This window comes from Petaurus breviceps, unplaced genomic scaffold (genome assembly GCF_028583685.1).
Source record: "Petaurus breviceps papuanus isolate PSGF00001 unplaced genomic scaffold, PetGlider_PUasm1.0 90897, whole genome shotgun sequence".
In the NCBI taxonomy this organism is placed as follows: domain Eukaryota; kingdom Metazoa; phylum Chordata; class Mammalia; order Diprotodontia; family Petauridae; genus Petaurus; species Petaurus breviceps.
The window spans coordinates 14,305,305-14,333,281 of record NW_027187374.1 but is presented as its reverse complement, the minus strand read 5'-3'; the positions used below and the strand labels follow the sequence as shown (position 1 = coordinate 14,333,281).

The 27,977-nt window shown below is 36.5% G+C and overlaps 1 protein-coding gene across 3 annotated transcripts in view; it reads right to left on the bottom strand.

Moving 5' to 3' along the window:
* The window catches only part of NCAM2 (neural cell adhesion molecule 2), a 311,641-nt gene that overhangs the window by 147,225 nt on the left and 136,439 nt on the right, over positions 1-27,977 (bottom strand). For all 3 annotated transcript variants that reach the window (XM_069075045.1, XM_069075047.1, XM_069075048.1), the window contains exon 9: positions 4,497-4,647. In XM_069075045.1, coding sequence (XP_068931146.1) covers positions 4,497-4,647 — 151 coding nt within the window. The remainder of the gene's footprint in view (positions 1-4,496; positions 4,648-27,977) is intronic.

Sequence of the window (27,977 nt, the reverse complement as noted above, 5' to 3'; positions counted from 1 at the left end):
ACACCTGGAATGGCATGTATTGAAGTTACATGATGAGTCAACTTAGTATCAACAGATCCCAGATCTATGGATTTTTTTCTTAATTTCTAATGATTGATTTCTGCACCAACACAGAACTTAAACTAGAGAGGATGAATAATACAAGCCTTGTATTTGTTTATTGTTAACTGTTATTGTACAACACAAGAAAAATAATAATAATGATAACTATACCTAGCCCAAATATCTGAGGTAAAATCTCTTGGGACTGTAATCTGATATTGTTCTGAGTTTTGATTTCAGGAAGGACTGAATTATCATTAAGCCAATAATCTACCATTTAAGAGAAATGCCAGATGTTGTTCAAAGGAAGTACGATCTAAGAACTGCTATAGGTGGATGTCTGTGCCTAGAAAGGTTGAGAGGATGATCTTGTAAATGTTATGGTAGGATCATCTTGATGCAGTTTCGCTATTGTATTATTTTCTTTCTGAACAGAATGTTTTTCCACCTGACTGGTTGTGAGACTAGCTATGCTACCTGAAACTATGATTCCCTGTTAATAATGTGGAACTTTGTTATACAATTAGCTGTTCCAAAATAAAAGTTAACTATGACTCTTACCTGGAATCAAAGAGATTTAAGGAAGCTTTATCTTTATGCTTATGTCAGGTCAGTCTTGATAACCATGTCCATGTAGCAAATCTTTATAACAAGGGCAGGTGAATTATCAAAGTTTTTATATGATGAATCCTGCAATATTCAGCATCTGAGTTACTCTAACAGGATGCAGGTATGAAAGATTTTGCTGTTTTTAATTTTACTATTTTTAATTTGTGGTCATTAATAGTTATATATTAATGTATAAGATTAGGTCCTTCAAGTACTTTGCTCTTTCTGGATGATTTGAAGATAGTATATATCCTCAAAAGGTATACAAGACAATTAGGACAAAAATGTGATATGACAAAGATATAAAAGTTTTAAATTTTAATGAAGTAATACATTTCACTTTGGGAAAGGAACAAAATTAGGTTTTCTCTAAGAACTAATATATGTGTGTATTTTATATATATATATACATATGTGTGTATGTATACACATACTTATGAATGGATATGTGTATATATATCACACACATATATGTGGGTAGGTAGGTGGTACAGTGGATGGAGTACTAGGCCTAGAGTCAGGAAGACATGAGTTCAGATTTGGCCTCCAATATTTACTAGCTTTGTGACCACGGGCAAGTTATTTAACCCTGTTTGTCTCAGTTTCCTCATCTGTAAATGAACTGAAGAAGGAAAAGGCAAACCACTCTGGTATCTTTGCCAAGAAAACCCCAAATGGAGTCATGAAGTCAGACATGACTAAAACAACTGAACAACTACACACAAATGATCCATCCATCCATCCATCTATCTATCTATCTATCTATCTATCTATCTATCTATCTATCTATCTATCCATCTTCTACTTATCTATCTAGATGTCTATTTTATTTGTAGATGGTTGTTTGTGTGTTGTTGCTCATTAATTAGAGGGTAAGTCCTTGAAGGTAGGAGCCATTTTTTGTCTTTATTTGCATCCCCAGTGCTTAGCAAAGCATCTGGCACACGGTTAGGCATTTAATAAAATGCTTGTTGACCTGACTTTATGTTCTGATGAAGTTTAATATCATCCTCCTTATTAGTACTAAATTAAATTACGGAATCCTTTTCTATTAACAAAGAAAAGGAAAAGCATTCCTTTTGTGTGTAAGAACAAACTACTTAGCTCCTACCTGATTAATATTTTATATTGAGTATTTTTTTCACTCCCCTTCCCCTTCAGGTAAATTCCTTGATATGAGCCATCATCTAATTTATTATAATTAAATTTGTCTCTGGGGTGATGGGGTGGAAGGTTTAACAATCTAATAATTTTGAGAACAGGAAATCTAACTCCTCTTATTACATTCAGGCTCCTCTCAGACTGAACTAAATTGCATGTTTGTATTACCTTAGTGAAAAAGAAATTGGTACACCTCAGCCTTTGTAGGTCTGTAGCAGGGCCTCAGGTACCAGGTACACTGAGGTCCCAAGAGACTAAGCATTAAAGCTAGTTAGTGACACATCTAGGTCTATTATAATCATATCCTTTCTCAATCTATCCTCTTCCTATTGTCATGCCCTTGTGGTTCTTATGGTTGTGATAATAAACAATATAACCTAATCTGTCTTGACATTGATCTTCATGCTTCCATTGTAGTACTGGGCACTGAAAAGATTTAAGGGAAAATATTTATTTCTCTTTACATTTAGTATGTTTATTTTATGAATAGTTTAGAAGGATTGTATACCCTTTTTCAGTTATTTGTGCCTCTTCATCTATTATTTTATTTTTTGCTTTTTGGAGGGGAGAAGATAGGGCAATTGGGGTTAAGTGACTTGCCCAAGGTCACATGGCTAGTTTTTGTGTTAAGTGTCTGAGGCTGGATTTGAACTCAGGTCCTTCTGATTCCAGGGTTGGTGCTCTATTACTCACTGAACTACCTAGCCGCCCCTTAACCTATTATTTTAAATGTGACATAAGTCAAATCTAGTATTTCACTGTCAGATTAATAATAGCAAATTAAACATGTGCCAGAATTTGACATTTTTTCTTCCTTCTGTTTCAGTCCATATTCTCTCCATAATTTTCACGAGTCTCATCTTCACATAACTCATTTTATAAAGTAATGTGCACACAAAGTTTTTCAATATTTTCAAAACTGACAATCCAATTCCATAGCAACACATTAAATCAAGATATATTATATATATGCATACACACACATATATGTATATATATATATATATATATATATATATATACAGTCTTCTATCTTTATCAAGACTTTTACCATGCTAATGTGTTAAGTACTAATTTTGTTACTAGGTATTTTTTATTTTCCTTTGCTACTATGTTATATATTATATCTCTAAATATCCCATTTGGGGATGTGAAATTATAAAAGCAAATGGAAAACTGAGCATTTAAAATTAGGTTAATCTTGTTTCAATTTTCTATTTCTATAGCTATACTTTCTGATATGAACAAAAAGTGTATTTAAGGATATTTGTTAGTGTAAAAGGTGAGGAGGGGCAATGGATTGGAATAATGAGCTGAACATACACCCTAACTACTTCCAGTGGCTCATGTTCTGGCTAGGGACACTGAATAGAGACTGAACTTTGGCTACTTCTGAAAGCAAGACTCCAGAATACACAAGTCATTGAAAGTGGCCAATGTATAGGTTCAGCTCAATTCATGATGCATGGATTTGTTCCCTGTAAGCTTGCCACCAAGCATATGACATATAAAGAATGCCAATCCTTCTCCCCTTACAGTAAAAAATCTGAAAAACTGAAATGATAATGTTAAAACAAAAAAAAATACCAAACAAATTTTTTCTCCCTAAAAATCCCAGTAAAGTTTTAAAATGTTTAAAAGTATTTAAATGTCACAGTAGGAAGTCTAATTTAAAATTGTTCAATAAAACGTTTTTATGTCTTAAGCCACCATTATTAAGTTAATAACATAATTAATATTATATATTAATGTAATTTATTTTATATTAATATAACAAGTAATAAAATATAATAATTTAACATATTAATATAATTAAAAATAAGCCACCATTATTAAGTTAATAAAAATCTTAAGCCACAAAACTGGGTTCTTCTGAATAATAAAATAATGCCAAAAACCGTGAGCAGACTACTGACTTAAAAGTCTAAAATTACATTTTTCTACATATATTGTCATTACATTTTCATTTCTCTTTCTATCAAATAAAGATTGATAGCCATTCTGATGTCTGCCAAACATTTCACTCACTCTTAGCTTTCATGCTTCCAAAATCTCACATTATGTTTAAGTCCCTTTACATTAGTTAAAAACATCAAAACACTTCCCAGTTTTTACTTTCCCAGATTACAGATGTTCATTGCATTACATTTTTTGGGGGGTAATATTACTCTAACCAAATTAACCAAATTAAGTATTAAAACTTTGAAATATAGTTGATGAGTAATTTCAATAGATTTTTCCTTTGTATTAACGTTTCCATCATATTTCCCAAATAAATTTAAAATATTTTACATAAACAACAATATTATAGAAAAGGATTTCAACCAAGTGGAACAGAGTTAAAAAGATTAGAAAAAAAGATTTTAAAATAGAGAAATGGTTAAGTAACTACTAAAAGTTAAAACTGTTAAGTTCAATTCGAGATACAGAATGAAAACTACACATTATTTTCACCCTACTTTTCAGTGAAAAAACCTAGGGGAGGGGGAAAACTCGCTAAAATATGTAACCTTTTGAATATCAAAATATATCAATTAGATGTCTCTACTTACTAAATTTGAAAGAATATTTTCCTTTACTATGTAACAATATTGAAATGACAAATATTCTAATTTTTCACTCAAAATTTATTTCTATTTATAAATTTAATTTCTGTTTTAAAAAAGATAGAAAATGTAACTTACATTCAATATCAAGGTACATGCTTTTTTGGTGCCCACCAATTCTACTTGCAGCTTCACAGTCATATCTCCCTGAATCTGACAACTTCACATCTTTAATGTGCAGTAACGATCTTCCATGCTGCCCTTTGACTTCAATATGGCCATCTGGGCTCTGTTTACATAGGTTTAGGAAAAAGAAAGATATTATGCTTGCTATATATAATTATGAATGAACTTATGGCATTCAGCACAAAAATCATTTATTAATCTAATTAATTTCATGAAAATAATTTTTTACCAATACATTTTATGACATCATTGCAAAATAAACATTTTGCAAAAAATTACATAAATGAATATATTTCTCCATTTTAACTTCTGAGAGTACTTAACTTCTGAGAATACTTAAAAGTATTCAAATATGGAATGGATTAATATCTGTTTAGTTACATTTCTCCAAAAAGGTAAAGCAATTTAACAATAATTTGAGCTCCATGGTTATAACAGTAAAAATTACTAAAATTTTATTTCATCAGCATGAAGGAATTCTAGTACAAAACTTTTCCTATTGATGCAGAATGGAAATTAAACTGAAACTAAAAGTCATATTTATTCCCACTATTCTGTCCTACTTCTCTTCACCTTGTGCAGATCACTATTTCTACCTCTTTATTTCTCCTTTTAAAAAATAATTCATTTATGATCTACTCCCTTGATTTCAAGTTTGTTTGTGTTTATTCCCTCCTCAGCTTTGCTCTTCCTCTTAAACCCTACCTTTTCTCTGTCTCCATCAATCATTATGTTGAGTAATGTAGTCTTACACCAAACTTCTCTGTCTCTCTCTCTCTCTCTGTCTCTGTCTCTCTCTCTCTCTTTCTCCTCCCCCACCCTGTGTTTATGTGTTCTATTTTCCTTTGCCTAGTTCAGATTAACAGTGAGGCATAGAGCTTTTTCCTACTCCTCTATGTTTGTATTTGTTTTGCCATTAATTCATCCTAAGAACGAGTAAATTCCTCTCACTTTTTCCTTAGTGTAATCCTTTTTCCTTTCTCTCTTCTTTACACCACCAAAATAGTTACAGTAAAACTGCATCGAAGTCATGTGTTTGTTTTTCTTAGTTCCATCTGTGATCTTTAAAGATAGTGGGATTTATTTTTTCCTGTTAGCATGTAATTATTTCATCATTATGGAACAACTTCTAATTGCTCAAACATATATTTTTCTTGTTTCCTAAGCTGGAGTTTCAAAAATTCTATCTAGCTCTTGTCCTTTCACCAGGACATTTTAATAATTATTAAGGATCAATTTTTCCCTTTTGGGTCATAGTCAGTTTTTCAGGGCAAGTTATTTTTGCTTGCTATCTTTTACTTCTTAGCATACCATACACTAAAATTTCCTTTCCTTTATAGTATTTATAGCATTGTCTTGTGGTTTTTGTATCTTTTTAAATAATTTAAGTCATCCTGAATGCTTAAAATACTTTTTTTTTTACCTGAAAGCTCTGAATTTTAGCTACTAAATTATTGGATAGTTCCAATTTGGGGTTTATTTCAGGAGGCAATTAGTAGATTCTTTCTAGTCTCAATTTGCTCTCTTTGGTTCTAGTGGTTCTAGGTAATTTATTCTCATGATTCCATGAAATAGGGCATGCAGGGCTTGTGTGTGTGTGTGTGTGTGTGTGTGTGTGTGTGTGTAGTCATGGCTTTCGGAGAGTTTGATGATTTTTAAATTTGCTTTTCTGCAACTGTTTTCCAGGTCAATAGTTTTTCTATTTATTCAATAAGTTTCTATTTATTATTTTTATTTTGTTCCACTATTTCTTGCTGTTTCATGGAATTGTTGAATTTTATTTGCTACACTAAAATTTTCAGGTAGTCCATTATTAAGGTATGGATCTCCACATTCTATTTAAAATTATTTATTTAACTTTTAAATCTTTTCTTCAAGCACTCTAATTTAATTTAAAAAATCTTTCTCATTGTTTCTACCCTTATGAATTCTTGTAATTAATGTCATTCTTTTTTGGCTCTTATTTGTACATATTGTGAAATTACTCTTTACCTCTTAGGTTTACCTTAACCTGTACAATTTCTTCATTGTGTTTCATGTTTTCTTCTGTTTTGCCACATCTCCAACTTCAGTTTCTGGATTGCCATTTTATTCCAGGTCTATTCTCTGTCCCAGCCCACACTTTTGGTTGGGTTGTGCTGACTCTGGTTTTGTACCATTTGTAGTCTGAATGATGCACTGCAGGTTTTACCCTTTGCAACAATTGCAAGTGCTGGCTTCTACACTTGTCTCTCTTTTTTCACAACCCCCCGCCCCCCAGTTGGCATACCTCACAACTGGATAATATAGATGGTTTTGGTCTCAGGTCTTCCTGAAGACCCAAGTAATTAGGATGTGGTTATGATCACTCTGAGGTATCTGCTACACCACTCTGTTCCCAATGCTACTTTGAAAGGCCAGTGCCAAGATCCTGTGGTCTTCAGTCTTTGATTATCAAGAATTATTCTGTCATCCACTTTCCCTAGAGTGCCCCCACTGAAAGAACTCACAGACTTCTAGTCTGGTTTCATCCTTCCTGACAGCACCTATAAGAATGGTCTGGTTTTAGGCTTCCTTGGTTCATCTCTACTCAAAACTTTGGTAGGTTTCAGGTCATTTATTAGATTTCATAACTGGTTTTTGCATTCCCTGCACATTTTGAGGAGGATTCAAATTCAAATCTTGGTTCTATTCCTTGCTAATTGTATCTTTTTATTAGTTCCTTTATCTCTCTGCACTTTAAATTTTATTTTCTGTAAAATCAGGGGATTGAACTAGATTACTTCCAAGGTCTATTCCATTTCTAAATTTTATGATCCTTAACCTTATCTACAACTTGTCACGGTATATTTTTCTCCGTAACTATGCTTCAGAGAAAGAGGTCTTTCCTCAAAATGTATTGAGCACATTGTATTAAAATATACTTTAATTAATTTGAGGAAATTTGAACTCAAGGATCAATATAAAACTATTCATTAAAAATAATTTGCATAGAGAATTTATTCCAATAAATCTTAATTATTCAAGGAGAGAAAGCAAGAACACAAAAAGGAGATAGAGTTCAGGGTTTATGAGAGGAAAAAAATACCTATATATCCAGCAGAATGAAAATCAGAGAAAGAAGAATAAGAAGAACTTATAAGAATGGAATGAGAACACAGAGTAGAATAATAAAGGTATTTTAAGGATCTACTGAAATGTTTGAATTGCCCTGGTTGTCTGGGTGTTAGATGTTGCTATGGTTCTGTGATTTCTGAGGCAGGCACACTTCAGAGAACATAGAAGGACTCAGAAGGCGCTGGTAAGAATATACTTGTCATTGACCTTCAGATACAGTAAATGCTCAGTTCTTCGAGGAATTCTGTGCCTAAAGGTCAGCAATCAATTCACAACACCTCCTAGAAAATGCATACACACATACACACACACACAGGGTAACATAAAAACATATAGAAAAGGCCACAAATATAACCCAAAGACCAGGACTTCACTCTCTGGAATGATATGAAAGGATTTTTGTTTTTGTTTTTTTGGAGGGGGGAAGGCAGGGCAATTGTGGTTAAGTGACTTGCCCAAGGTCACATGGCTAGTAAGTGTTAAATGTGCTGGATTTGAACTCAGATCCTCCTGACTCCAGGGCCAGTCCTCTATTCACTACGCCACCTACCTGCCATGAATAGATTTTTTTTAAAAAATCACTTTCTTTTGTCCAGTTATGCCCATGCCCAGACTTTATTCTGAATAATCTCAGGAGGCAGCTCATATTTATGTTTCATAGATATGGATGGAAGAACCTCCAGGACCCATATGAACACTTAAGGTTACTAGACATAGAACAACCTTTATTTAGATCTACAGATTATGTAGGAGACACAAAAAACTCATTAAAATCCATAAAGATCAATATAATAATAACCAACATTTATATAGCACCTACTATGTGCCAAGCACTGTTAAGTGCTTTACAAATATTATCTTATTTGACCCTCACCTTGGAAATAGCTGTTATTATCATACCCATTTTACTGATGAAGAAACTGATGTAAACAGAGGTTAAGTGACTTGTCCAGGGTCATACAACTATTACATATGTGAGGTTGGATCTGAACTAAGGTCTTCCTGATTCTAGGCTTTGTGTTCTATCCACTGTGCCAACTAACTGCCCTCAACATAGTCCTCCATCTTCTCTAGTGAATTTCATATCCAAGAGGACACATAGAGTACCCACCAAGAGCAAATATCCACACTGTGGGTTAGACCCTTCCCAGAAGGGAAGCACATGTGGGACTCCAGACAGGTAACACCATTACATTCTGGTGAATCTCTCTTTTATTCCACATTGACCCATTAAAACACTCTGAGGGGCCTGGACTGCTCCAGACAGGAAAGTATACTTAATGCTGCTCTAGATAAACAACTCTACTTCCCACCAAATCCACACTTAGTCACAGAATGTTTAGCTTGGAGATGAAAAGACACAGTGCATGTGCGTGCATGAGTGCGTGTGAGCATAATAGATTTTTTCCCCAGGATTTGAAGGACTGGCATATAGAAGAGGAACTTGTTCTGTTCAGTCACAGAGGGCAGAACAAAGGGTCCTGTTTGGCTCTTGTGAGGAAGGGAATTTAAGCTTGATGGGAGGAAAATTTCTTAACGATTAGAAATGTCCAAAAATGCCTTAAGAGACTGTGTATCTCTTTCCTTGGAAGTCTTCAAGTGGGACCTGTATCACTACTTTTCAGATATAGTACGAATTTCTTTTAAATATAGTGAGGATTCCTTTTAATGTTTTGATCCAATATTGGTTGGACTAGAAAGCTCTCCAAGTCTTTTCCAATTCTGTGATTCTGTACAATAATGGAGGAAGAGGTCAAGATCCCTAGCTCCTACTTTTCCTGGCATTAGAAGCCATATACTCTTTAACTGCCTTTTGCTAAAGATGCATGCTGTTTGGAAATTGACCACTTGTTGATAAAAAATTTGGGCAATTCCATTCCCAACCATTTAGGCAAGCCCATGTCAACATTATCATGTGTTTCTGATGCAAGAAAGATATTAAAGGCTCTTGGTGGGACTGAAGATGAAGGGAACTCTTTCTCACCAGCTACACTCTCAGGATTCCTATGGAACAAAGTTAGAAAATAAAAAAGGGCTGAGTAGTCTTTTTTTTCTTCCTTTTGTAGGTCTGCACAAAGTGGATAATTTCCCCTGCCCTTCCAAACATCTGAACCATTCATAAGTGAAATAAGCTTTCATAAGAGAAGAATCCTCTATGACACATTAAGAAGCATGTCCAGATCCTTTCTGGAATGTACTAGATGAAACCGGTTTCATGAGGCCCCTTTCTGGGGCTATTAGTTTTGTTTTTGGAGGGCAATTGGGGTTAAGTGACTTGCCCAAAGTCACACGACTATAAAGTGTGTCAAGTGTCTGAGGCCGGATTTGAACTCAAGCCCTCCTGAATCCAGGGCCGGTGCTCTATTCACTACAGCACCTAGCTGCCCCCAGGGCTATTAGTTTAAAACTTCATTTTTCTATCCAATGGAGCTGCTGCTGCTATTGAGGCCCTGGTGTGGTTTGGAAAGAAGATAGGCAAGTGATAGCAGCAATGATTTTGAGAGGGTATTGAAGGGTTTTTTTCAATTGCACACTTTCATAAACACCACCACTTTACCACAAAAGGAAGGACTGGATTTGGAGGATAGGCCAATCATACCTAAATTGCAGCTGTTGAAGGCCTCTGATCATTGTCTACTTTACCAGCTGCTAGTTCTAAGCTTTTTTAATTTTTTGGCTCTTCTGAATGCCCACAACTATGAATGTGGCCAAAGCTGGGCCTTTTCTATGTTTCTGTTGTATTTTGTTCTCCTTTCCACCTCCAACTTCATGTTCCTCTCTCCCACTCTCTCCACACACACCCCCAAACCCCCTACTCTCTCCTTCAGGGGATTACCTTGGAGATAATTTATTTTCTTTATCCTTTCTTAATTGTTGTTTTTTACTTCACTAGACTTATTTATTGCTGTTTCTGAGATGGTTACATAATGAGGCATATTTCATTCTGCCTTTTAACTGAAAGACCTTTTTTCTTATTCTGAGATGCAACACTTAAGAGAAAAGGATTAATAAAGTTACTGACAATAAAAGGCAGTTTGCCTGGCAATTAAAGTCCCTCATTCCTTTGAATGAAGGATCATTCAAAAGAAAGGAATGATTTAAATTTTTGTACTGTGCTGAAAATTCTTTACACTAAGTAGCTTCTCTAAATAATTAAATAAGGAAATCCTGAACTATAGAGGAGAGGGGAAACAGAGACAAGAGAAGTTAGAAACATTAGGGTAGCTATAAACGTGTTTTGAAATACATCCATTTCAAGATTTTTTTTTTGTTGTTGATTGAGTAATTAAGAAAAATCACAGGTCAAAGGTTCTAGGGAAAGAAATAAGAAATTAAGGAAATGATCAGGACAAGCCATCTTGAAAATCTCAAGTTGAACAGCCTGCTTAGAAATGGTATTTTGTTTTGTTTTTTAAGGTAGCTAATTGAGAAAATGATTTAATATTTGACACTCCATAGCTCAGATGGTATCAGAAACACTAGTCAAAAAGATGTTTTAATTAGACTTATGGCCTGAAGAAAAAAAACTGAAGAATATCACAACTCAGAGAGAAATACTGATGGTTGTTTTAGGAAAACAAACAACTTTGATAGATGTTTCTTATCTGAATCTAGATACTTATTTTTTTGTTTCAATTTTGTTCAAAGCGATACTTGTATCCTGAATAACTTGTTATATAAATTATACAATTATATTGTAGTATAAATGACTTTACTTAAGGAACATGGTTTATGTCCAGTCTCTGAGTCCCATTCACCAGAAGAGAAACAGGAAATAGGCTTTTATCCTTTTTAAGGCAGAACTTGTAATGGTAACGGGAATTTGAAGATCTTCCCTGCCCCTTAATAAGCCAAATGTAATCACATGGAACCTGTGGTGGGAAGAGTTTGCTGAAGGGTAGAGCGCAGCCCACAGGAAGCTGGGAGTCAGAGCAGCTAGACAGATGGGAGAGAGAGGACTCAGGCAGCAGACAGCTAGGCTTGTGAGTACTTGTGGGAAGGCTAAAGGCTACAGAGCTCTTGATCCTATCTTCTCCAGAAGATACATCCTTAATCACACCTCCAATCTCTCATCTTCTCCTAGTTACTTCCTTACTATCCTAAAAAATACTTGGGTCTCTCGCATCTTTAAAAAAACCTTTAGACACCCTGCCATTCTCTCAGCTGCTCATCCAACATCTCTTCTCTTTTTCTCAGCAAAATTCTTAGAGAAATCTCTTAATGTTAACTATCTCTATTTCCTCTCCTCTCACTGGCTTCTGACATTATCATTTAATTGAAACTGCAGTCCAAAGTTATCAATGACTTTCTAACAGTCAAATTTGATGGTCTTTTCTGAGTATTCATTTATCTTTCTCTCACTGCTATCTGGATTCTCACTTTTTTTTTTTTTGAGGGGAGAAGGCAAGGCAATTGCCCAAGATCACACAGCTAGTGTCAAGTGTCTGAGGCCGAATTTGAACTCAGGTCCTCCTGACTCCAGGTCTGGTGCTCTATTCACTGTGCCACCTAGCTGCCCCCCTCTCTCACTTTTCATAATATTATTATTCTCTCCTGATCTCTTCCTACTTATCTGACCATGCCTTCTTAATTCTCTTTTCCTAGATCTTTCTTTATATCACTCCCTAATTGTGGGTGTTCCCCAAGGTTCTGATCTTCTCTCTTTAGCTTCTTTCTTAGTGACTTCATTAGCATCAATGCATTTAATTACCACTTCTACACAGATAACCTACATATCTATATATCTAGCCAAACTCCTTCCCAAGATTCATTTGACTTCTCAATAAATTCCAGTTCCTCCCATTTAAGATAATATATTATATTATACAAAATATATATTATATTGTATATATAATAAATATAAGATATCCCATGTAAGATAAACTCCTTTATTTAGCATTTAAAACCCTTTATAACTGGAACCCAACTTCACTCTTCACTGCCCCTCTCCCCCACTTTGCTGGGATATGTCACAGTGGCCTTTCCATTGTTGTTCGTATATGACATGCCATCTCCCACCTTTGTTCCCTTGGCACTGGCTGTCCTTTTTTTTCCTGGACAGCATCCTTTCTGATATCTTCATCACAGAATGTCTCCCTTCCCTATGCGGTTTAAGCATCATCTTCTAAATGAGGCCTTTCATGATCCTCACAACTACTCTCACTCCCTATTTATGATGTATTTAGCTGCCTTTTATTTCCTGGATTTATATTTATTCTGCTTCTACTTACATATGTACTTATTGTCTCTTCTAATAACCAGTTAGCAAATATTTCCTGAGTGCCTATTATATTCCAGGTGCGGTGCTAAGTGCTGGGGATACCAAGAAAGGAAAAAACCAGTCCCTTCTCTCAAGGAGCTCAGAGTCTAAAGGAAAGTAAGCTCTGGAGAGGAGGAATTACTTCATTCTTTGTATCTGCATCCCTCGTGCCTAGCACAGGACACCCACATAGTAGGCACTGAAATGATTGTGCTTATTTATTGATCATTACCAACTACTAATCAAATTACCAACTATTTACCGATGACTTCTTCAAAGCACTGTCATGATTCCTGTAGTTTTGAATGACTGCATCAGGCATATGTTCTCTATGTCCTTGAAGTACTGTATTTAACCATCTTCTGCCAGTTCATTAAGAAAAGGCAGCTTGAAAATTTATACTCTTCTATAGTATATTGAGCTTTCCCCCCCTCCATTAGAGTTGAGATAGCATTAAAAAATTTAGTCATAATACTATTTCTTTACATAAAGTGCTCAGAGTTAAATGGTTCATAAAAAGACTTGAACTCTTAAAAGAGGAAGTAATAATTCACATACGTGTAGTGCTTTTCAAAAGTTTTAAAAGTGCTTTTTCATAGGATTCTCATAAAAACAACGTGGGTAAGTACTATAAGCATTCTTATCCTCATGGGTTCAGAGAAATTAAGACTATTTTGTAAATATTATACTCTAAAAGCTCTATAAATTCCCAAACAGAGTAGCTGGCTAAAATTATACTTTCATACATTTTTAATTTTAGTTTCATGTAATGTTGCCATAATCTTACCCATGAGGTCCTTAATCTATGCCTCTGGCTCATCAAATTCTTTTTTTTTTTTTTTTTGCTTTTTGGAGGGGGGATATGAGGACAATTGGGGTTAAGTGACTTGCTCAAGGTCACACGGCTAGTTTTGTGTTAAGTGTATGAGGTTAGATTTGAACTCAGGTCCTCCTGACTCCAGGGCTGGTGCTCTATTCACTGCACAACCTAGTCACCCCCCTATTGGCTCATCAAATTTTTTGCCTATAGGTATTAGAATATTAATTGACTGGTAGTCACAGGAGTATTGTCAGGTTCCAAAGGGCTAAGGTATCTAAAGTGCTTTGGAAACATAAAAATGCTATATAAATATCAACAAATGTCATCATCATCATCACCATTTTCTTGTCCTCTTTTTATTGAGGTTCACATAGAAAAAGGTCTGAGAAAGTCACTATCTTGCTAATATGGTTGCTTATCTAATATTCTGTGGACTATTACTCAGTTGGAAAGAATGGGTACTGGAATATAAGATTATGATCTGCAGACACAGTGAAAGCATCAGGACATCTTCAGTAGCAGACAATGGGATAACATGTGCTCCATTCTGGTTTTATTCAAGCCTCACAGGGTACAGCGCAAATTCTTTAACCAATCCATGTAACTTTGTTGTGTGGCATTACTTCACTAAGATTGACTCCCTGGGGTCTAGGCTTTTTCCCACAACCTTGAGTCTCACTTGTTCTAACTTGACAAAGATACCAGAGTATAGCATTCTTGGCCTGCACTTTATGTGGGGTGGAAGTAATTAATCATCTCAAGGACCCCCATCCTTTTAGTAGAAAAGACAATGATTGTGAGGACTGGTCTGTTGTCAATTGCTAACTGGCAGAAGTGATTTACTATTTGACCACTGATTGAAACTTCTAAGTACCAAGAAGTTCCCATTATCTAATAACTGGTTTAGTCACTTCATTTAGGCAATGAATGCAAGGTTCTCCTGGTCATAATCAGTTTAGTAAACTTAATCATAATGCTCTTGTGATTGATAAGTGGGCCCATAGTCTGTGTCACCCACTGATTGACTGCCCCAAGTTCTCTCTTCCACTTGATCCCTATGAATCTGCCTAGCAACAACAATCAGATATAAGGGCAGAGGCCCAGAGTTCTGGGCTCTCAATCAGGGTATAGATCCAGGGGTGTGCAGGAGTCAGCTTGAATCAACTGTTTACTTTTCAGTGCAAGCATTTACACCAATCAGCAAACACTACAAATTAGGACTTGATTTATTGTTTTGTTGTTTGTCTAGACTTAAAAAACTGACGGAGAAAATCTTATGCATTGTGAGTATATACATATATGTTTTTTTTCAGAGAGCTAGTTGTTAAATGTTTGCCAGCATACCACTGTATACATTTTGCCATATGCCTCTCAGAGAGGAGGACAATGACTAATATGTTTTCAGGAAGGAATGAAGGAAGGAAAGAAGGGATGGAAGGAGGGAGGGGAAAAAGGCAACAATTCCACTTAATGATTAACATTTTCATACCTGAACATATCCTACACCTGAGGTATCAAACACATTACCCATGAACCTCCCAAATGCAGCCTGAACCAAATTAAAATGTAATGAGGAAATATTTAACAAAATGAATAAAAACATAAAAAAATTTAAAAACTAAGTCAATATGTGGCCTGCAGGGATTTCTGCATATGCATCAGTGGCCCCCTTTTCTATTTGAGTTTGACATCTCTGCCCTCCAATGATTCTGAATCCCTCTAAGATCATCAAAACTTCATTCCACACTTCTTATCACTTTATTCCCATCCTTTTCAGCCCTTCCACCCAAAGTCTCAACCAAATGCTACCTACTCCTTCCACTGTACCTGCTACAAGGAACAGGCATCAAACTTGCCTTCAAGTTCAATTTTTTTCTGCTCCTATTCTTTACATCTTCTGACAATCAGGGAAGCCTAGCTTCCCCCTGATGACAGTTTCCCTCACCACCTTTTCCCGTATTGGCTGCACTTTCACACACTCTCTTAGTTTACTTGTCAAGATGGGAGAATTAAAATACCACTTGCTCCCCAATGCCATTCCCAGGTTCCTCCCTTATCCCCATCTCTCACTAACTGTTCCTCCTTTTGAGGTCTATACTATACACATCTCACACCAAATCAAAATACTGGTAGCTGCTGTCTACAGAATTCTGGGAGGCTCCTCTTTCTTCCTCAGAAAGTGAAGTACCTAGCCGATGCTCTTTCTCTCCTCCTCAACCCCTGCCCTCATTCTAGAGGACTCCAACATTCATACTGACTTTTCCTCAAAGACCCTAACCAGTCAGTTCCTCAACTTACTTACCATGACTTACTCCACCTCACCTCTTTTCAGCCTTTTTCAGTTGTGTCCGGCCAACTTTTTGTGACCCCACTTAAGATTTTCTTGGCAAAGATACTGGAGTGGTTTGCCACTTCCTTCTCCAGCTCATTTTACAGATGAGGAAACTGAGGCAAACAGGGTTAAGTGACTTGCCCAGGTCATGAAGCAAATAAGCATCTGAGGCCAGATCTGAACTCAGCAAGATGAGTCTTCCTGACTTTAGGCTCAGCACTCTATCCACTGTGACCTCTAGCTACCCCACCTCACCTCAGCCACATACAAAGATGGTTCTACATTTTATTTTTGCCATCAGCCACAAAGGACTGTGGAGGGTACCACTGTTCTCCCAGTTCCCCAGGCTGGCAACCTGGCTGTCATCCTTGACTCCTCAGTATCTCTTAACTCTCAATATCCAATCTGTTGTCAAAGCCTATTGGTTTCACCTTTGCAGCATTTCTTGAATAAACCTCCTTATCTCCTCTGATTTTCCCACTACCCTTGTGTAGGCCCTCATCACCTAATGCTAGAATTGCTGGAATAGGATGCTGGTTGGTTTGACTATCACAAGTCACTCTCTGCTCCAATCCATCCTCTATTCAGTAAGCAAAGAAATTTTTCTAAAGTGGTGGTCCAACTATATTAACCATCCCCGCTCTCCCCAGAAACCGTAGTGACTCCTTGTCACCTCCAGAATTGAATAAAAAATTCTTTCTTTGGCATTCAAATACCTTACAAACTACTTCCCCCCGCCCCAAGACTTTTCTAATCTTCTTATATTTTACAGACCCACTCCCCCACGCCCATATAGTTTTCTCTCCAGTTACACTGGTCTTTTGATACTGCAGGTACAAAGTACTTGACTTCTTGGTTCTAGGCATTTTCTTTGACTATTTCCTCACCTCTACCTCCTGGCTTCCCTGAATTCCTTTACCATGGTAACTAAAACACTACCTTCTACAACAATAATAAGAGTTAACTTGCATATAGTGTTTATTACAGTGCCACATACTTTACAACTATTCTCTTTTTCCCAATGCCTCTTAATTCTAATGCCTTCCCACTCTTAACTAATTTTTATTTGTCATATATATGGCTTGTCTGTACATATGTGTTAGCTTGTTGTCTCCCACATTAGACTATAAACTCTTCAAGAGCTGGGGCTGCTTTTGCCTTAATTTTTTTTTTCTCCAATGCTTAGCACAATGTAATAGCAAGCAAAGAAGTACTTAGTGCCTTGTTTCAGCTACTCAAGTATTTAGCACCTTGTTTGAGCCCCTTGTGATTTGAAGGTGGGAGGAACTTGCTGAAGCAACAGGAAGGGACAGAACAGGAAGGAGAACCACCATATAGAAGGAGAAGCACAGCTGGGACAGAGCAGAACTGAGAAGGGGAATGGTTGTGGAGGCCAGCCACTATGTCAGTTCTGTTGTGTTTGTGATACGTTGTATAGAAGCCCTGGGACCTTACTGGAAACCCTGAAAGAGGATTTTCTTGTTATATTTATATATATTTATTTATATATTGTTTTATAGAAGTCCTGGAGGAGGGTTTCAGAGGTCCTGGGGCTATACTGATGATTTGTGTTGAGTTCTCAGACCTTGGTTTGTGGGTTTGTGTTGAGTTCTCAGACTTTGCTTGTGGGTCTGTGTTGATTTCAGAGGCAGTGAATTGATGATGGTGCTGGCAATGTGTAAGAATGTTGTTTTCGCCCTGTTAAGCTTTGTCTTTCAAGAAACAGAAACAGTAAAGGCCTTTAGGTGGACTGGACACTGTGAGCTTCAATATGGAATGAGAACTGGACGAGGAGCTGAGAGTTGCCTGCCTATGAATCCAGGGAGGTGGACCCTTGGAAGAAGAACCATGGAATTTGGGAGCCAGCCTCAAGCCAAGATGAAAAGACCTTTCCTTGGTTACTTAATACTGACTGACAAGATCATGATTTACTGTGATCTAGAGGTAGGAGAATTTTGTACTCTCTACATTGTACCCCTTAAGGATGATTGAGTTAAGGATGATTGGAAACTAATCTCCAGTAAAGAAGAAAGAAGATTTTTTGACTGAGAGATTAAGACAATGTAATCTAGGGGTGGGAAAATTTAGAACTTTGTACTTTGTGTCCCTTAAGGAGGATTGTTCCTTAAGGATGATTGGGTTAAGGACTTACTGAATGATATCTTTTGTTTAAAACTATGTAGTCACTTTAAGTGAAAACTATGTGCCCACTTTAGTGATAAGTTATTATGTTATATCATTGTGAATGCTGTACTTTGGTTTCTGTGAATGTTTTACTTTAGTTTAAGGCTGAAAAAATAGAATTCACTATACTATGTGATCAGAACCTCAGAGCTATTCACAGCAGCAGTCCTCTGGAAAGCTGCTTGTGCTGTGCTTCATACACAATGCCTAACATATAGTAGGAACTTAGTAAGCGCTTACTGACTGATATATCTGTTTTATAGTTGGGGAAGCTGAGGCAAACAAAATTTAAATAACTTGCTCAGGCTCACATGGCTAGTAAGTGTTTGAGGGGGATTTGAAATCAAGTCTACCTGACTCCAGGTCTAACACTTTATACACTGAACTACCTGAAAAGTCCCACCCCAAAGGTACCTGAAGAGTCCTTCAATCTGTCATCATTGAGTAAGGTAGATAGTGTCTAAAACTCTGGCCCCCTGGGGTTATAGTCCTACAAATACACAGATGGCATTATGCTATCTGACCAAATGGAACAAAAGGTGAAGCAAGCAAACATATTCCACTTAATAAATCTGAAAGGGGATGGCTGTGCTACTAACCCTGATAAAATTCAGGGATATGTATGCGGCTGAAGGACTTAGCCAGATAAATTTCCCTCAACAGGACAGGTGAGTTAAGGGTGTAGGCTATGAGACTTGGCCTGCTGCTAGATCTGAGTCGACAGAAGTGACTCCATGTCTGACCACAGACTGACCTGCCTATGATCCAGGAAGTTCCTATGTACACAATGACTGGTTTGGTCAACTTCATTTGGGCAATTAATGCAAGGCTCTACGGATCACAATCAATTTAGTAAAAACTTTATCTAATCCCCATATGCAAGATTAGCAAACTTTCTTAATCACAATGCTCTGATGATTGACACAATCAGAGTTCACAATCTGGGCCAGCTACTGATTGAGTGCCCCAAAAGTCCCCATTTTGTTTGGTCCTTGGGAATCTGAGGCAGAGATCCAGAGTCCTGGGCTCTCCACTGAGATACACATCCAGGGGTGTGCTGGAGCTCCAACTTGAACCAGCTCAGGAGAGCTGAGTGTTAAATTTTCAGTTTGAGAAATACTCAAAAAATACCTCAGAAATCAGCAAACACTACAAATAAGGGCTTTATTGTTTTGTTGATTGTCTAGACTTTAAAAAGTGGAGAAAAATCTTAATAATCCAGATTAAACTTAACTGTGCTGTGGAGGTATTTGTAGATCCTATACTTGATTGTATGCTGCCAAGGAGGGCAGGGAGGAGAGGGATGTGGAGAAAATTTGAAACTCAAGGGATTGTGGAATTGAATGTTGTAAACTAAAAGTAAATAAATAAATTTAAAAACCCCCCAGCATTGCTGTGCATATATTTCTCCCCTATATTTGCCAGTATTACCTTGGCTTGTCTGGGAACACCCAGTTCCCAGAATATTATATGAGAATATTATTATATTCCCACATAATAATATGGGGATGTCCTGAGGAGTCTTTTGGAATATGTCTAAACTATCTAACATGGAGGCTTCTGCATCACCTTAACTTTTCATTTAAAAAAAAAAAGAAACTTTTGCTAGTTCAGGACTGGGTAAGAGACTTTTCACCTTAACTTATGTTGACCAGGTAGTTAAGTGAACATTTCCCAAATCTTGAGCTTCAAAGGCTAGACCAGGAATGGGGAACCTGTGGCCTCAAAGCCACATACGGCCCTCTAGGTCCTCAAGCGTGGCCCTCTGACTAAATCCAAACTTCAAAGAACAAGTTCCTTTAGTAAAAGGATTTGTTCTGGGAAATTTAGACTCAAAGGGCCGCACTTGAGGAGTTAGAGGGGGATTTAGTTATAGGGCCACACTTGAGACCTAGAGGGCCACATGTAGCTTCAAGGCCACAGGTTCCCCACCCCTGGTCTAGCCCATAATCAGGAAATGTCTCTTTGCCCAATGATAACCAAATAGTTGTGGAGTTTAGTGATCTCTAGTGCTTTTTTAGTTTGTTTTGAAATAAAAAAAAGTTTTGTTTGCTTATAAAAAAAGTGTAGCTGGGACCTTTCACCTTCCTCTGCTTCAAGCTGCCCTATAAAGTAGAAGGAAGCCAGCTGTGGCCTCCCACATTTACTCCTGCATCATGTTCCATTTTGCCCATTCAATGCCTTTCCCAGTCATGGCTCTAAGTGGCAGTTGCGAACAGCAGTATTCCTAAAGTTTTTTATTTGCAACCTCTCAGGAAAGTAATTAGTGGTCTTCTTAAGAAATCCCTTATTGAATTTAGCCATCCCCAACTGTCTGTGTTGATGACTATGGCATATAGATCTTATACAGTCTGTCAACTTCTTTTGTATGAATACTCTTAGAAGTACTTAGCTTTTGCATATAAGAAAGTAAAGTTTTCCCTTAAATACAAAGTAGTATAGGAGAGAGTAGGTGTTACTTCCAGAGTAATTAACTGGAAAACTTTCTAGAGTTAGCAATAGAAAAACATCTCAAAAAGAGAAAGAGGAAAGAATTGTATGGAAAAAGAATGAAGATGCATTAAGAACTTTTTTTAATAGACAAATTTAACAAGGTGTGTGTGTGTGTGTTTTAAAACCAAGAAATGTAAAATAAGCTTTGAGTTCCTTTCCTTCTCTTCTTTGGGTGGATTCTTAAAATAAAATAAATTGATCAGAAATTATTTTAATTAGAAAAAAGAAAAAGAATGCTTGGAGAAAGACACAGAGACACTTTATACTTGCAATTTCCATTATCTCTTCAGTACCTTTTCACATGCAAACGAACTGCTAAAAGTCACAAATCCTAAAAAAGTAAGTGTAAAGTGTAAAATAAATCAGTAACATCTGAAAGGGGCTCAACTTATATTAAGTGTCAATACAGCTTACGTAGTATTTGTCCTTTTACCTTCCTTCTAGCCTGCAAATTTGCTGAAGTCTAAAAAGGGACATATTCTGAAGAGAACTATTAGATACAGTATGCTTTTAAAGTCATTTGCAGTTCTATTTACCATAGTATACTAAATCTACAAGTAGAAAAAAAACCCACTGTCTTCTGTTCTATTAAATGGTAAGACTAATAGTAAAACATTCTTTGTGAAAGTTCTTTAAGAATTCCAACACATGGCACTTAACTCTCTGTGAAATTGCAAGGACAAATAATATAGTTATGATAAGCAAAATCTTCATAAACAATTCCATTCTGAAAGAAACAAACAGCATTTCAGTGTTTGGGAAACAGGGGAGTCTTCTCCCTTTTCACTTTCTGTTTAGGTATACTTTGTAATGGATAATACATTATAGTAGATCTATCCACTACATGCATCTTTTGGCACACATTAGGTCTTAGGATATAGGAATGATTCCGTTATTGTTTATGTTCTTTAACTGAATAGTACTTGAAAATTTCACAATTCCATTCACTAAATGTTTATCAAGCAGCTACTTACAGAAGACATCTAGATATACTGTTGGGTAGAGAACAAAAAAAGACATTCACTAATTTTGGGTAACTTACAATAAGGTACATAAGACATGTACCTAATGATAATAATGATAACACAAAATAGAATGTGATAGGTATTATAAAGAAATGATATAAAATAAAAGAGATCAAAGAGAGGAATGATCCTTTCTGGAGAGAGTATGAAGAAGGTAACGTGTCAAGTCTCAAAAGATGGGCAGGATTTCAACATTTGGATATGGATGGGAGATCCTTTTTGAGACTATGAAGGAGCTGAAGTGACATACCAGTTGGGAATATTTGGAGGCTAATGACAAAAGATCCAGAACAAAAGGAAAAACATTCTGTCTTGTAGAACATAAAAACTGGCAGAGAACTCAGAGGACATCAAGTTCAATGCAGATTAGAGACCTGAGCTGTCAGTACTTTTAGAATATAGCATGATGATAACAGCTGATATTTACAAAGTGCTTTAAGGTTATACATTTCATTTCATACATTTTAGCATCTGATCCTCTGAAAAACTCTGTGACATCGTACTACAGGTATTATTACCCCAACTGTATGAAGGAGGGCATGGGCTCAAAGAAGTAAGTAGTTATCTACTGCAATGTTCTGTTTTCCAAGGAAAATAGAAGATACTTGAAGACAGACTTTCCTTTTTATCTTTCTGTTCATAGCCAAGCATAGTTATGACAGAAACAATAAATGCTTATTGAACTGTACTGAATTGAGTAGGTATCTCTTCGACCACTTTGGAGAAGAGGTCACTACTTAAATAATCCACTTAAAATATCCAATGATGAGAAAATTTATACACACATACACACACACACTACCTTTTAACTTGTTGAATTTGCTTCTTTAATCAGGGGAAACCCAAATAAGGATTTCTTTTTTTTTTTTTTAACATATCTTTGCCAATTTAGTGTGTGAGGCAAAAATTTCGAATTGTTTAACTTTTTGTTAACCTCATTATTAGTGGATTTTGGACATTTTTTAATATGAGTTTTTGATTTCATTAAAAGATCAAAAACTCTTTTTATCATTTGACCATTCAGGCAGAAGGGTGGTTTGTTTTTTCTAGCATATCAATTATCTATATATATCTTCAATAGCTGACATTTATCAGCTATTGGCATTAAGATTTTCCCATATTCAACAAGTTCTTTCCTTACTTTAGTTATGCTGATGTTGTTTGTGAATTTTAATTTTATATAGCTGAAACTACTTATCTTTTATGACCATCCTTTTTATGGGAAAGAATTTTCCCCCCAAATCATATAGTTGAAAGTAACCTCCTCCTAACCTCATCTATTTTTTTTATGATGTGAACTTTTCTATTTAGTACAGAGTAAGTATAATCTATTTTCTGTTAAAACTGTTGTCCAGTTTTCTTGGTACACTGTTGACTCAGTTTGTGCTTGTAGTCTACTAAAGTCCCAACTTTTTTTCATGTGAAATATTTGCTTGTGAATCCTATTAAAATGTGAATTTTGATTTCTTTTTAATCTTCCTGAAACTTTTGGTTAACTGACAGCCTGTGTCTTCTGTTAATATTGACCTCACTTGACCAGATATGACCCATGGAATATTAATGTTAAGGGAAAGTCAGGGCCTTTTTTTCCTAGTTGAGAGAGATTGTAGAGCTGGCTGGAATCAATTCCATGGGATACGAAAATTTAAGGTCTTAAAAATTCATTAGATAAGAAGTCAGAGGAAGTATCTCAACTATTCCTGATTATCTGGCAACATGTAAATCTTCTTCATCAATTAGCATATTTGTGAACCTTCTAAATGCATTTTAATCTGTAATTTAACTTAGTTTACCTATAGTTTGTTTGATGAAGTTTGTTTCCTTATGGGACATATGAAATTGTAACTCTTAGTTTGTTCAACTTTTATGACATTGAAGGGCATACTATTATGAATCTGCCTTTCTTTAACTTTTATGGCCTAAAGAAGAATGTTCAAGATTGCAATGTGTAAAAGAATTATTTCTCTGTCACTCTGATATAATTTTGCTTATAAGAAAGAAGCATTGTTAGAATCCTAATGATGGTTCAGGGATATTATTTTCTCTAAGGCAGGCACCTTTGCTTGAGCATAATAACAAAACTCAGATTTTTACCTCTATAATTTCTCTGTTGCAGCAAATATATTTTGGCAGCAGTTACCTACCACATGAACTTGTGGAAGATATATTTCTCCCATAATACTATTCATTGATTTTTTTAAAAACCCAAGTGTATAATTTATCAGTTTTTCAATTAAATTTAATCACACTAGATCTAGACCAAAACATACAGGGTATATTGAGATCTATAATACATGAAAAGCCAAATGGATGAAAAATTTACATTTTCTAGACTATGACATAAAGTTTAATTGGCAAGTCACTGAATTATTACATCAACGTCAGTATCTAGAACAGTTACTTCAAATTGACAGTGAGCTTTACCCAAAATTGAATAGGAGAAACCATTAAGTTATAATGAATTTGGCAAACTGGGAAGTGCTTTTAATGATCCAAGGCATTTTCTGGACACAAACCCCCAATATTTTTAAAATAAATGTTCTCCCACTGATGCTATGTGGTTGCAAATCTTGGAATATCTTTGATGAAGAGATAAAGTTTCCAGAAATGGGAACAGTCAATATTGGAGAATGTATATGAAGTAAAGTACTGTTGGTAGATATGTGAACAGATACAACTATTTTGGATTTCAGTATGTAGGACAAATGACTAAGAAGGGGAGCTGGAGAAAGAAGAGAGCTATTCTTGAAACATCCCTAAACTGCTGACAATTTGGCACAGATTATGGCTTCAGCCCAAGTCTTCTTGGTCTTCCTTGATCTCTCCCATCACTGTTACAGCTCAATCCTACGTTCTCTTTCTCTTTCTACTTGTTGTATCCATGCTACAGAAACTATGGTATATATTCTTTCCTGCTCAGCCCCTAAAGGTGCACTCTCTGTCTCTGTCTCTCTCTGTCTCTGTCCCTTACTCACTTTCTGACCTTTGAGGGGCTTACCTGGATCTCTTGGCTTGCCACCTAAATCCTGTTTCCAAACTGCCTTGTTATTTGATGGAAGACTACATCCTGGAGAATGAAATCAAATGAGTCTTAGGAAGCATTGCTAAGGATAAGGCTAGCAGAAGTAATGGAATTCCAGCTGAGCTATTTAAAACCCTAAAAGATGATGCTGTTAAAGCGCTGCACTCAGTAAGCTGGCAAGTTTGGAAAACTCAATAGTGGCCACTGGATGGTAAAAAAAAAATCATATGTCCCAATCCTAAAAAAGGGCAATGCCAAGTAATGTTCAAATTACTGAACAATTGCTCTCATTTCACATGCCAGCAAGGTTATGCTAAGATTCTGCGAGCTACACTTTAGCATTATTTGAACTGAGAATTACCAGAAAAACAGGCTGGTTTTCAAAGAGGCAGAGGAGATAGAGACCAAATTGCCAATATTTGCTGTATTATGGAGAAAACAAGGGAGTTTCAGAAAAGCATCTACTTCTGCTTCATCAACTACATTAAAGCCCTTGACTATGTGGATCACAACAAAATGTGGCAAGTCCTCAAAGAGACAGGAGTACTGGATCCTCTTACTAGTCTCCTGAGGAACCTGTAGGTGGGCCAAGAAGCAACATTTAGAACTGAACACAGACCAACTGATTTGTTTAAAATTGGAAAAGGAGTAAGAAAAGGCTGTATATTGTCATGTTATTTATGTAACTTAAATGCAGAGTACATCACGCAAAATGCCAGACTGGATGAATCAAAAAGTCAGAATTAAGGTTGTTGGGAGAAATATCAATAATCTCAGATATGCAGACGATGCCGCTTTGATGGCAGAAAGTGAAGAGGAATTAAGAAACCTCTTGATGAGAGTGAAAGAAGAGAGTGTAAAAGCTGGCTTGAACATAACACCCCAGCTCCAAAACCCTAAGATCTTGGCAACTGGTCCCATCACTTCCTGGAAAATAGATGAAGAAATGGAAGCAGTGTCAGATTATATATTCTTGGGCTCAAAGATCACTGCAGATGGTGACTGCAGATGTAAAATTAAAAAATACTTGCTCCTTGGAAGGAAAGCTATGGCAAATCTGGACAGTATATTAAAAAGCAGAGACTACTTTGCCAACAAAGGTGCATATAATGAAAGCAATGGTTTTTCCTGTAGCAATATATGGCTGTGAGAGTTTGAACTATAAGGAAGGCTGAGTACCACAGAACCAACGTGAACTGTGTTGCTGGACAGGACTTTTGAGAGTCCCTTGGACAGCAAGGAGATTGAATCAGTCAATCCTTAAAGAAATTAATTCAGGCTATTCACTGGAATGTCAAATACTAAAGGTTAAGCATAAATACTTTGGCCACATATGAGAAGATGGGACTCACTGAAAATACCTTGATGTTGGGAAAGATTGAATGCAAAAGGAAAAGGGAACAGCAGAGGATGAGACAGATAGATGGTGTCATGGAAACAATGAACATGAATTTGAACAGACTTTGAGAGATAGTGGAGCATATAAGGGACTGTTCCATGGGGTCATGAAGAGCTGAACACAACTGAATGACTGAACAATGACAGGGTATGAGGGGCAGCAAGGAGGTGCAGTGGATAGAGTGTCAGGCCTGGAGTCAGGAAAACTCATCTTACTGAGTTCTAATCTGCCCTCATTTATTAACTGTGTGATGCTGGGTAAATCACTTAACCCTATTTGCCTCAGTCTCCTCATTTGTAAAATGAGCTGGAGAAGGAAATAGCAAACCACTCCAGTATCTTTGTCAAGAAAATCCCAAATGGGATCACAAAGAGTCTGACACAACTGAAATAACCACTACCACCACCACTGCCCCCACCACTACCATGCCATGATATGATTGAGTCTTCTTAACCAACACAAATGCACCTCCTATGCCCCATCACTTCAGTTTGTTTGACAGCCTTCAATCCTTTCAAAGTGATTAACTAGGTTGTTTGAACCATTGTCAATATGATGCTTTTGATTTATTGATTAATTTGGTAGAGGTGTTCTCACTGGTAGAGCATTTTGTGCTTAAAGTGGGGTGGAATGAATAATTGATTCAACTGATCCCCACTTTGAACATACTAGAATTTTTCAAAATCAAATTCAAGTTCATTGGCTTATTACTTATAGATTTCAATATCTTCCCTTTACGTGTGTGTGTGTGTGTGTGTGTGCATGTGCCTCCTGTCCCCCAAACTAATTGGTTTTTAATTAGATTCTCTCCTTATTGGTGGAGATGAAGGCCCTGTCCTGCATGAGGGCTGGACAGGGTTGGCCAGAAAAAAAGAGCTTCAGTTCTTAGACAGTCCTTTTCTTTTATTAACTGTTCAAGTTAGCAAGTCTAAGTGCCTCATTTCATTACAACCTAAACTAAGAGTATGTTGTGTTTGACTCATCTTTTTGCTCCATGCATATACCAAAATTCATAGTATTCCTGGAAAAGATAACAATGAAAATAAATCATGTCCATTAACTTTCTGACTAGTAATACCAAATGAAGTACAAAGCAGAGAGAAGTGTGGGTGCTAGAGAAAGTTGACAACTGTCATGGAGGAGGTCCAGCACAAGGTCCAAGTGAAAGAAGGACTTCTTAGATAGATGGTGAGGCACTCCAGATGCTCCCTGCTGGTGGATGGCATCATGCTGATTTATTCAAGCCTTGGAAATGCTTAAAAAAATCACTCAAAAGGGTTTTTGTTGTTGCTCAGTCATTTTTTAGTCATGTCTGACTTTTTGTGACCTCGTTTGGGGCCTTCTTGGCAGAGATACTGGAGTGATTTGATACTTCCTTCTCCTCATTTTATAGATAAGGAATGGAGGCACACAGGGTTAAATGACTGGCTCAGCTAATAAGCGTCTGTGGCCAGATTTAAACTCAGGAAAATTAGTCTTCCTGACCCAGGCTCAGCACTCCATCTACTGTGCCACCTAGCTGCCAAAAGAGTTTGGCCTGTACCCATAGCCATAAAGGAAAAACCAAGTAGATAAGCATGCCTATTTTATAAACTATGATATGCAAATGGATGTACAACCTGGAGAGCTTATCCATCGCTATAAATGGAAAATAAATGGGGCACAGAATTGAAAGGAGGAGAATGGGTTAAATTTCCTTTGGGAAACTACAAAGTTATTTTAATGACCCCAAAGCTTTTTCCTGAAACAAAGGCTGATCTTTTTAAACTCCAATATTCTTCCAGTGATTTTGTATGGCTGCA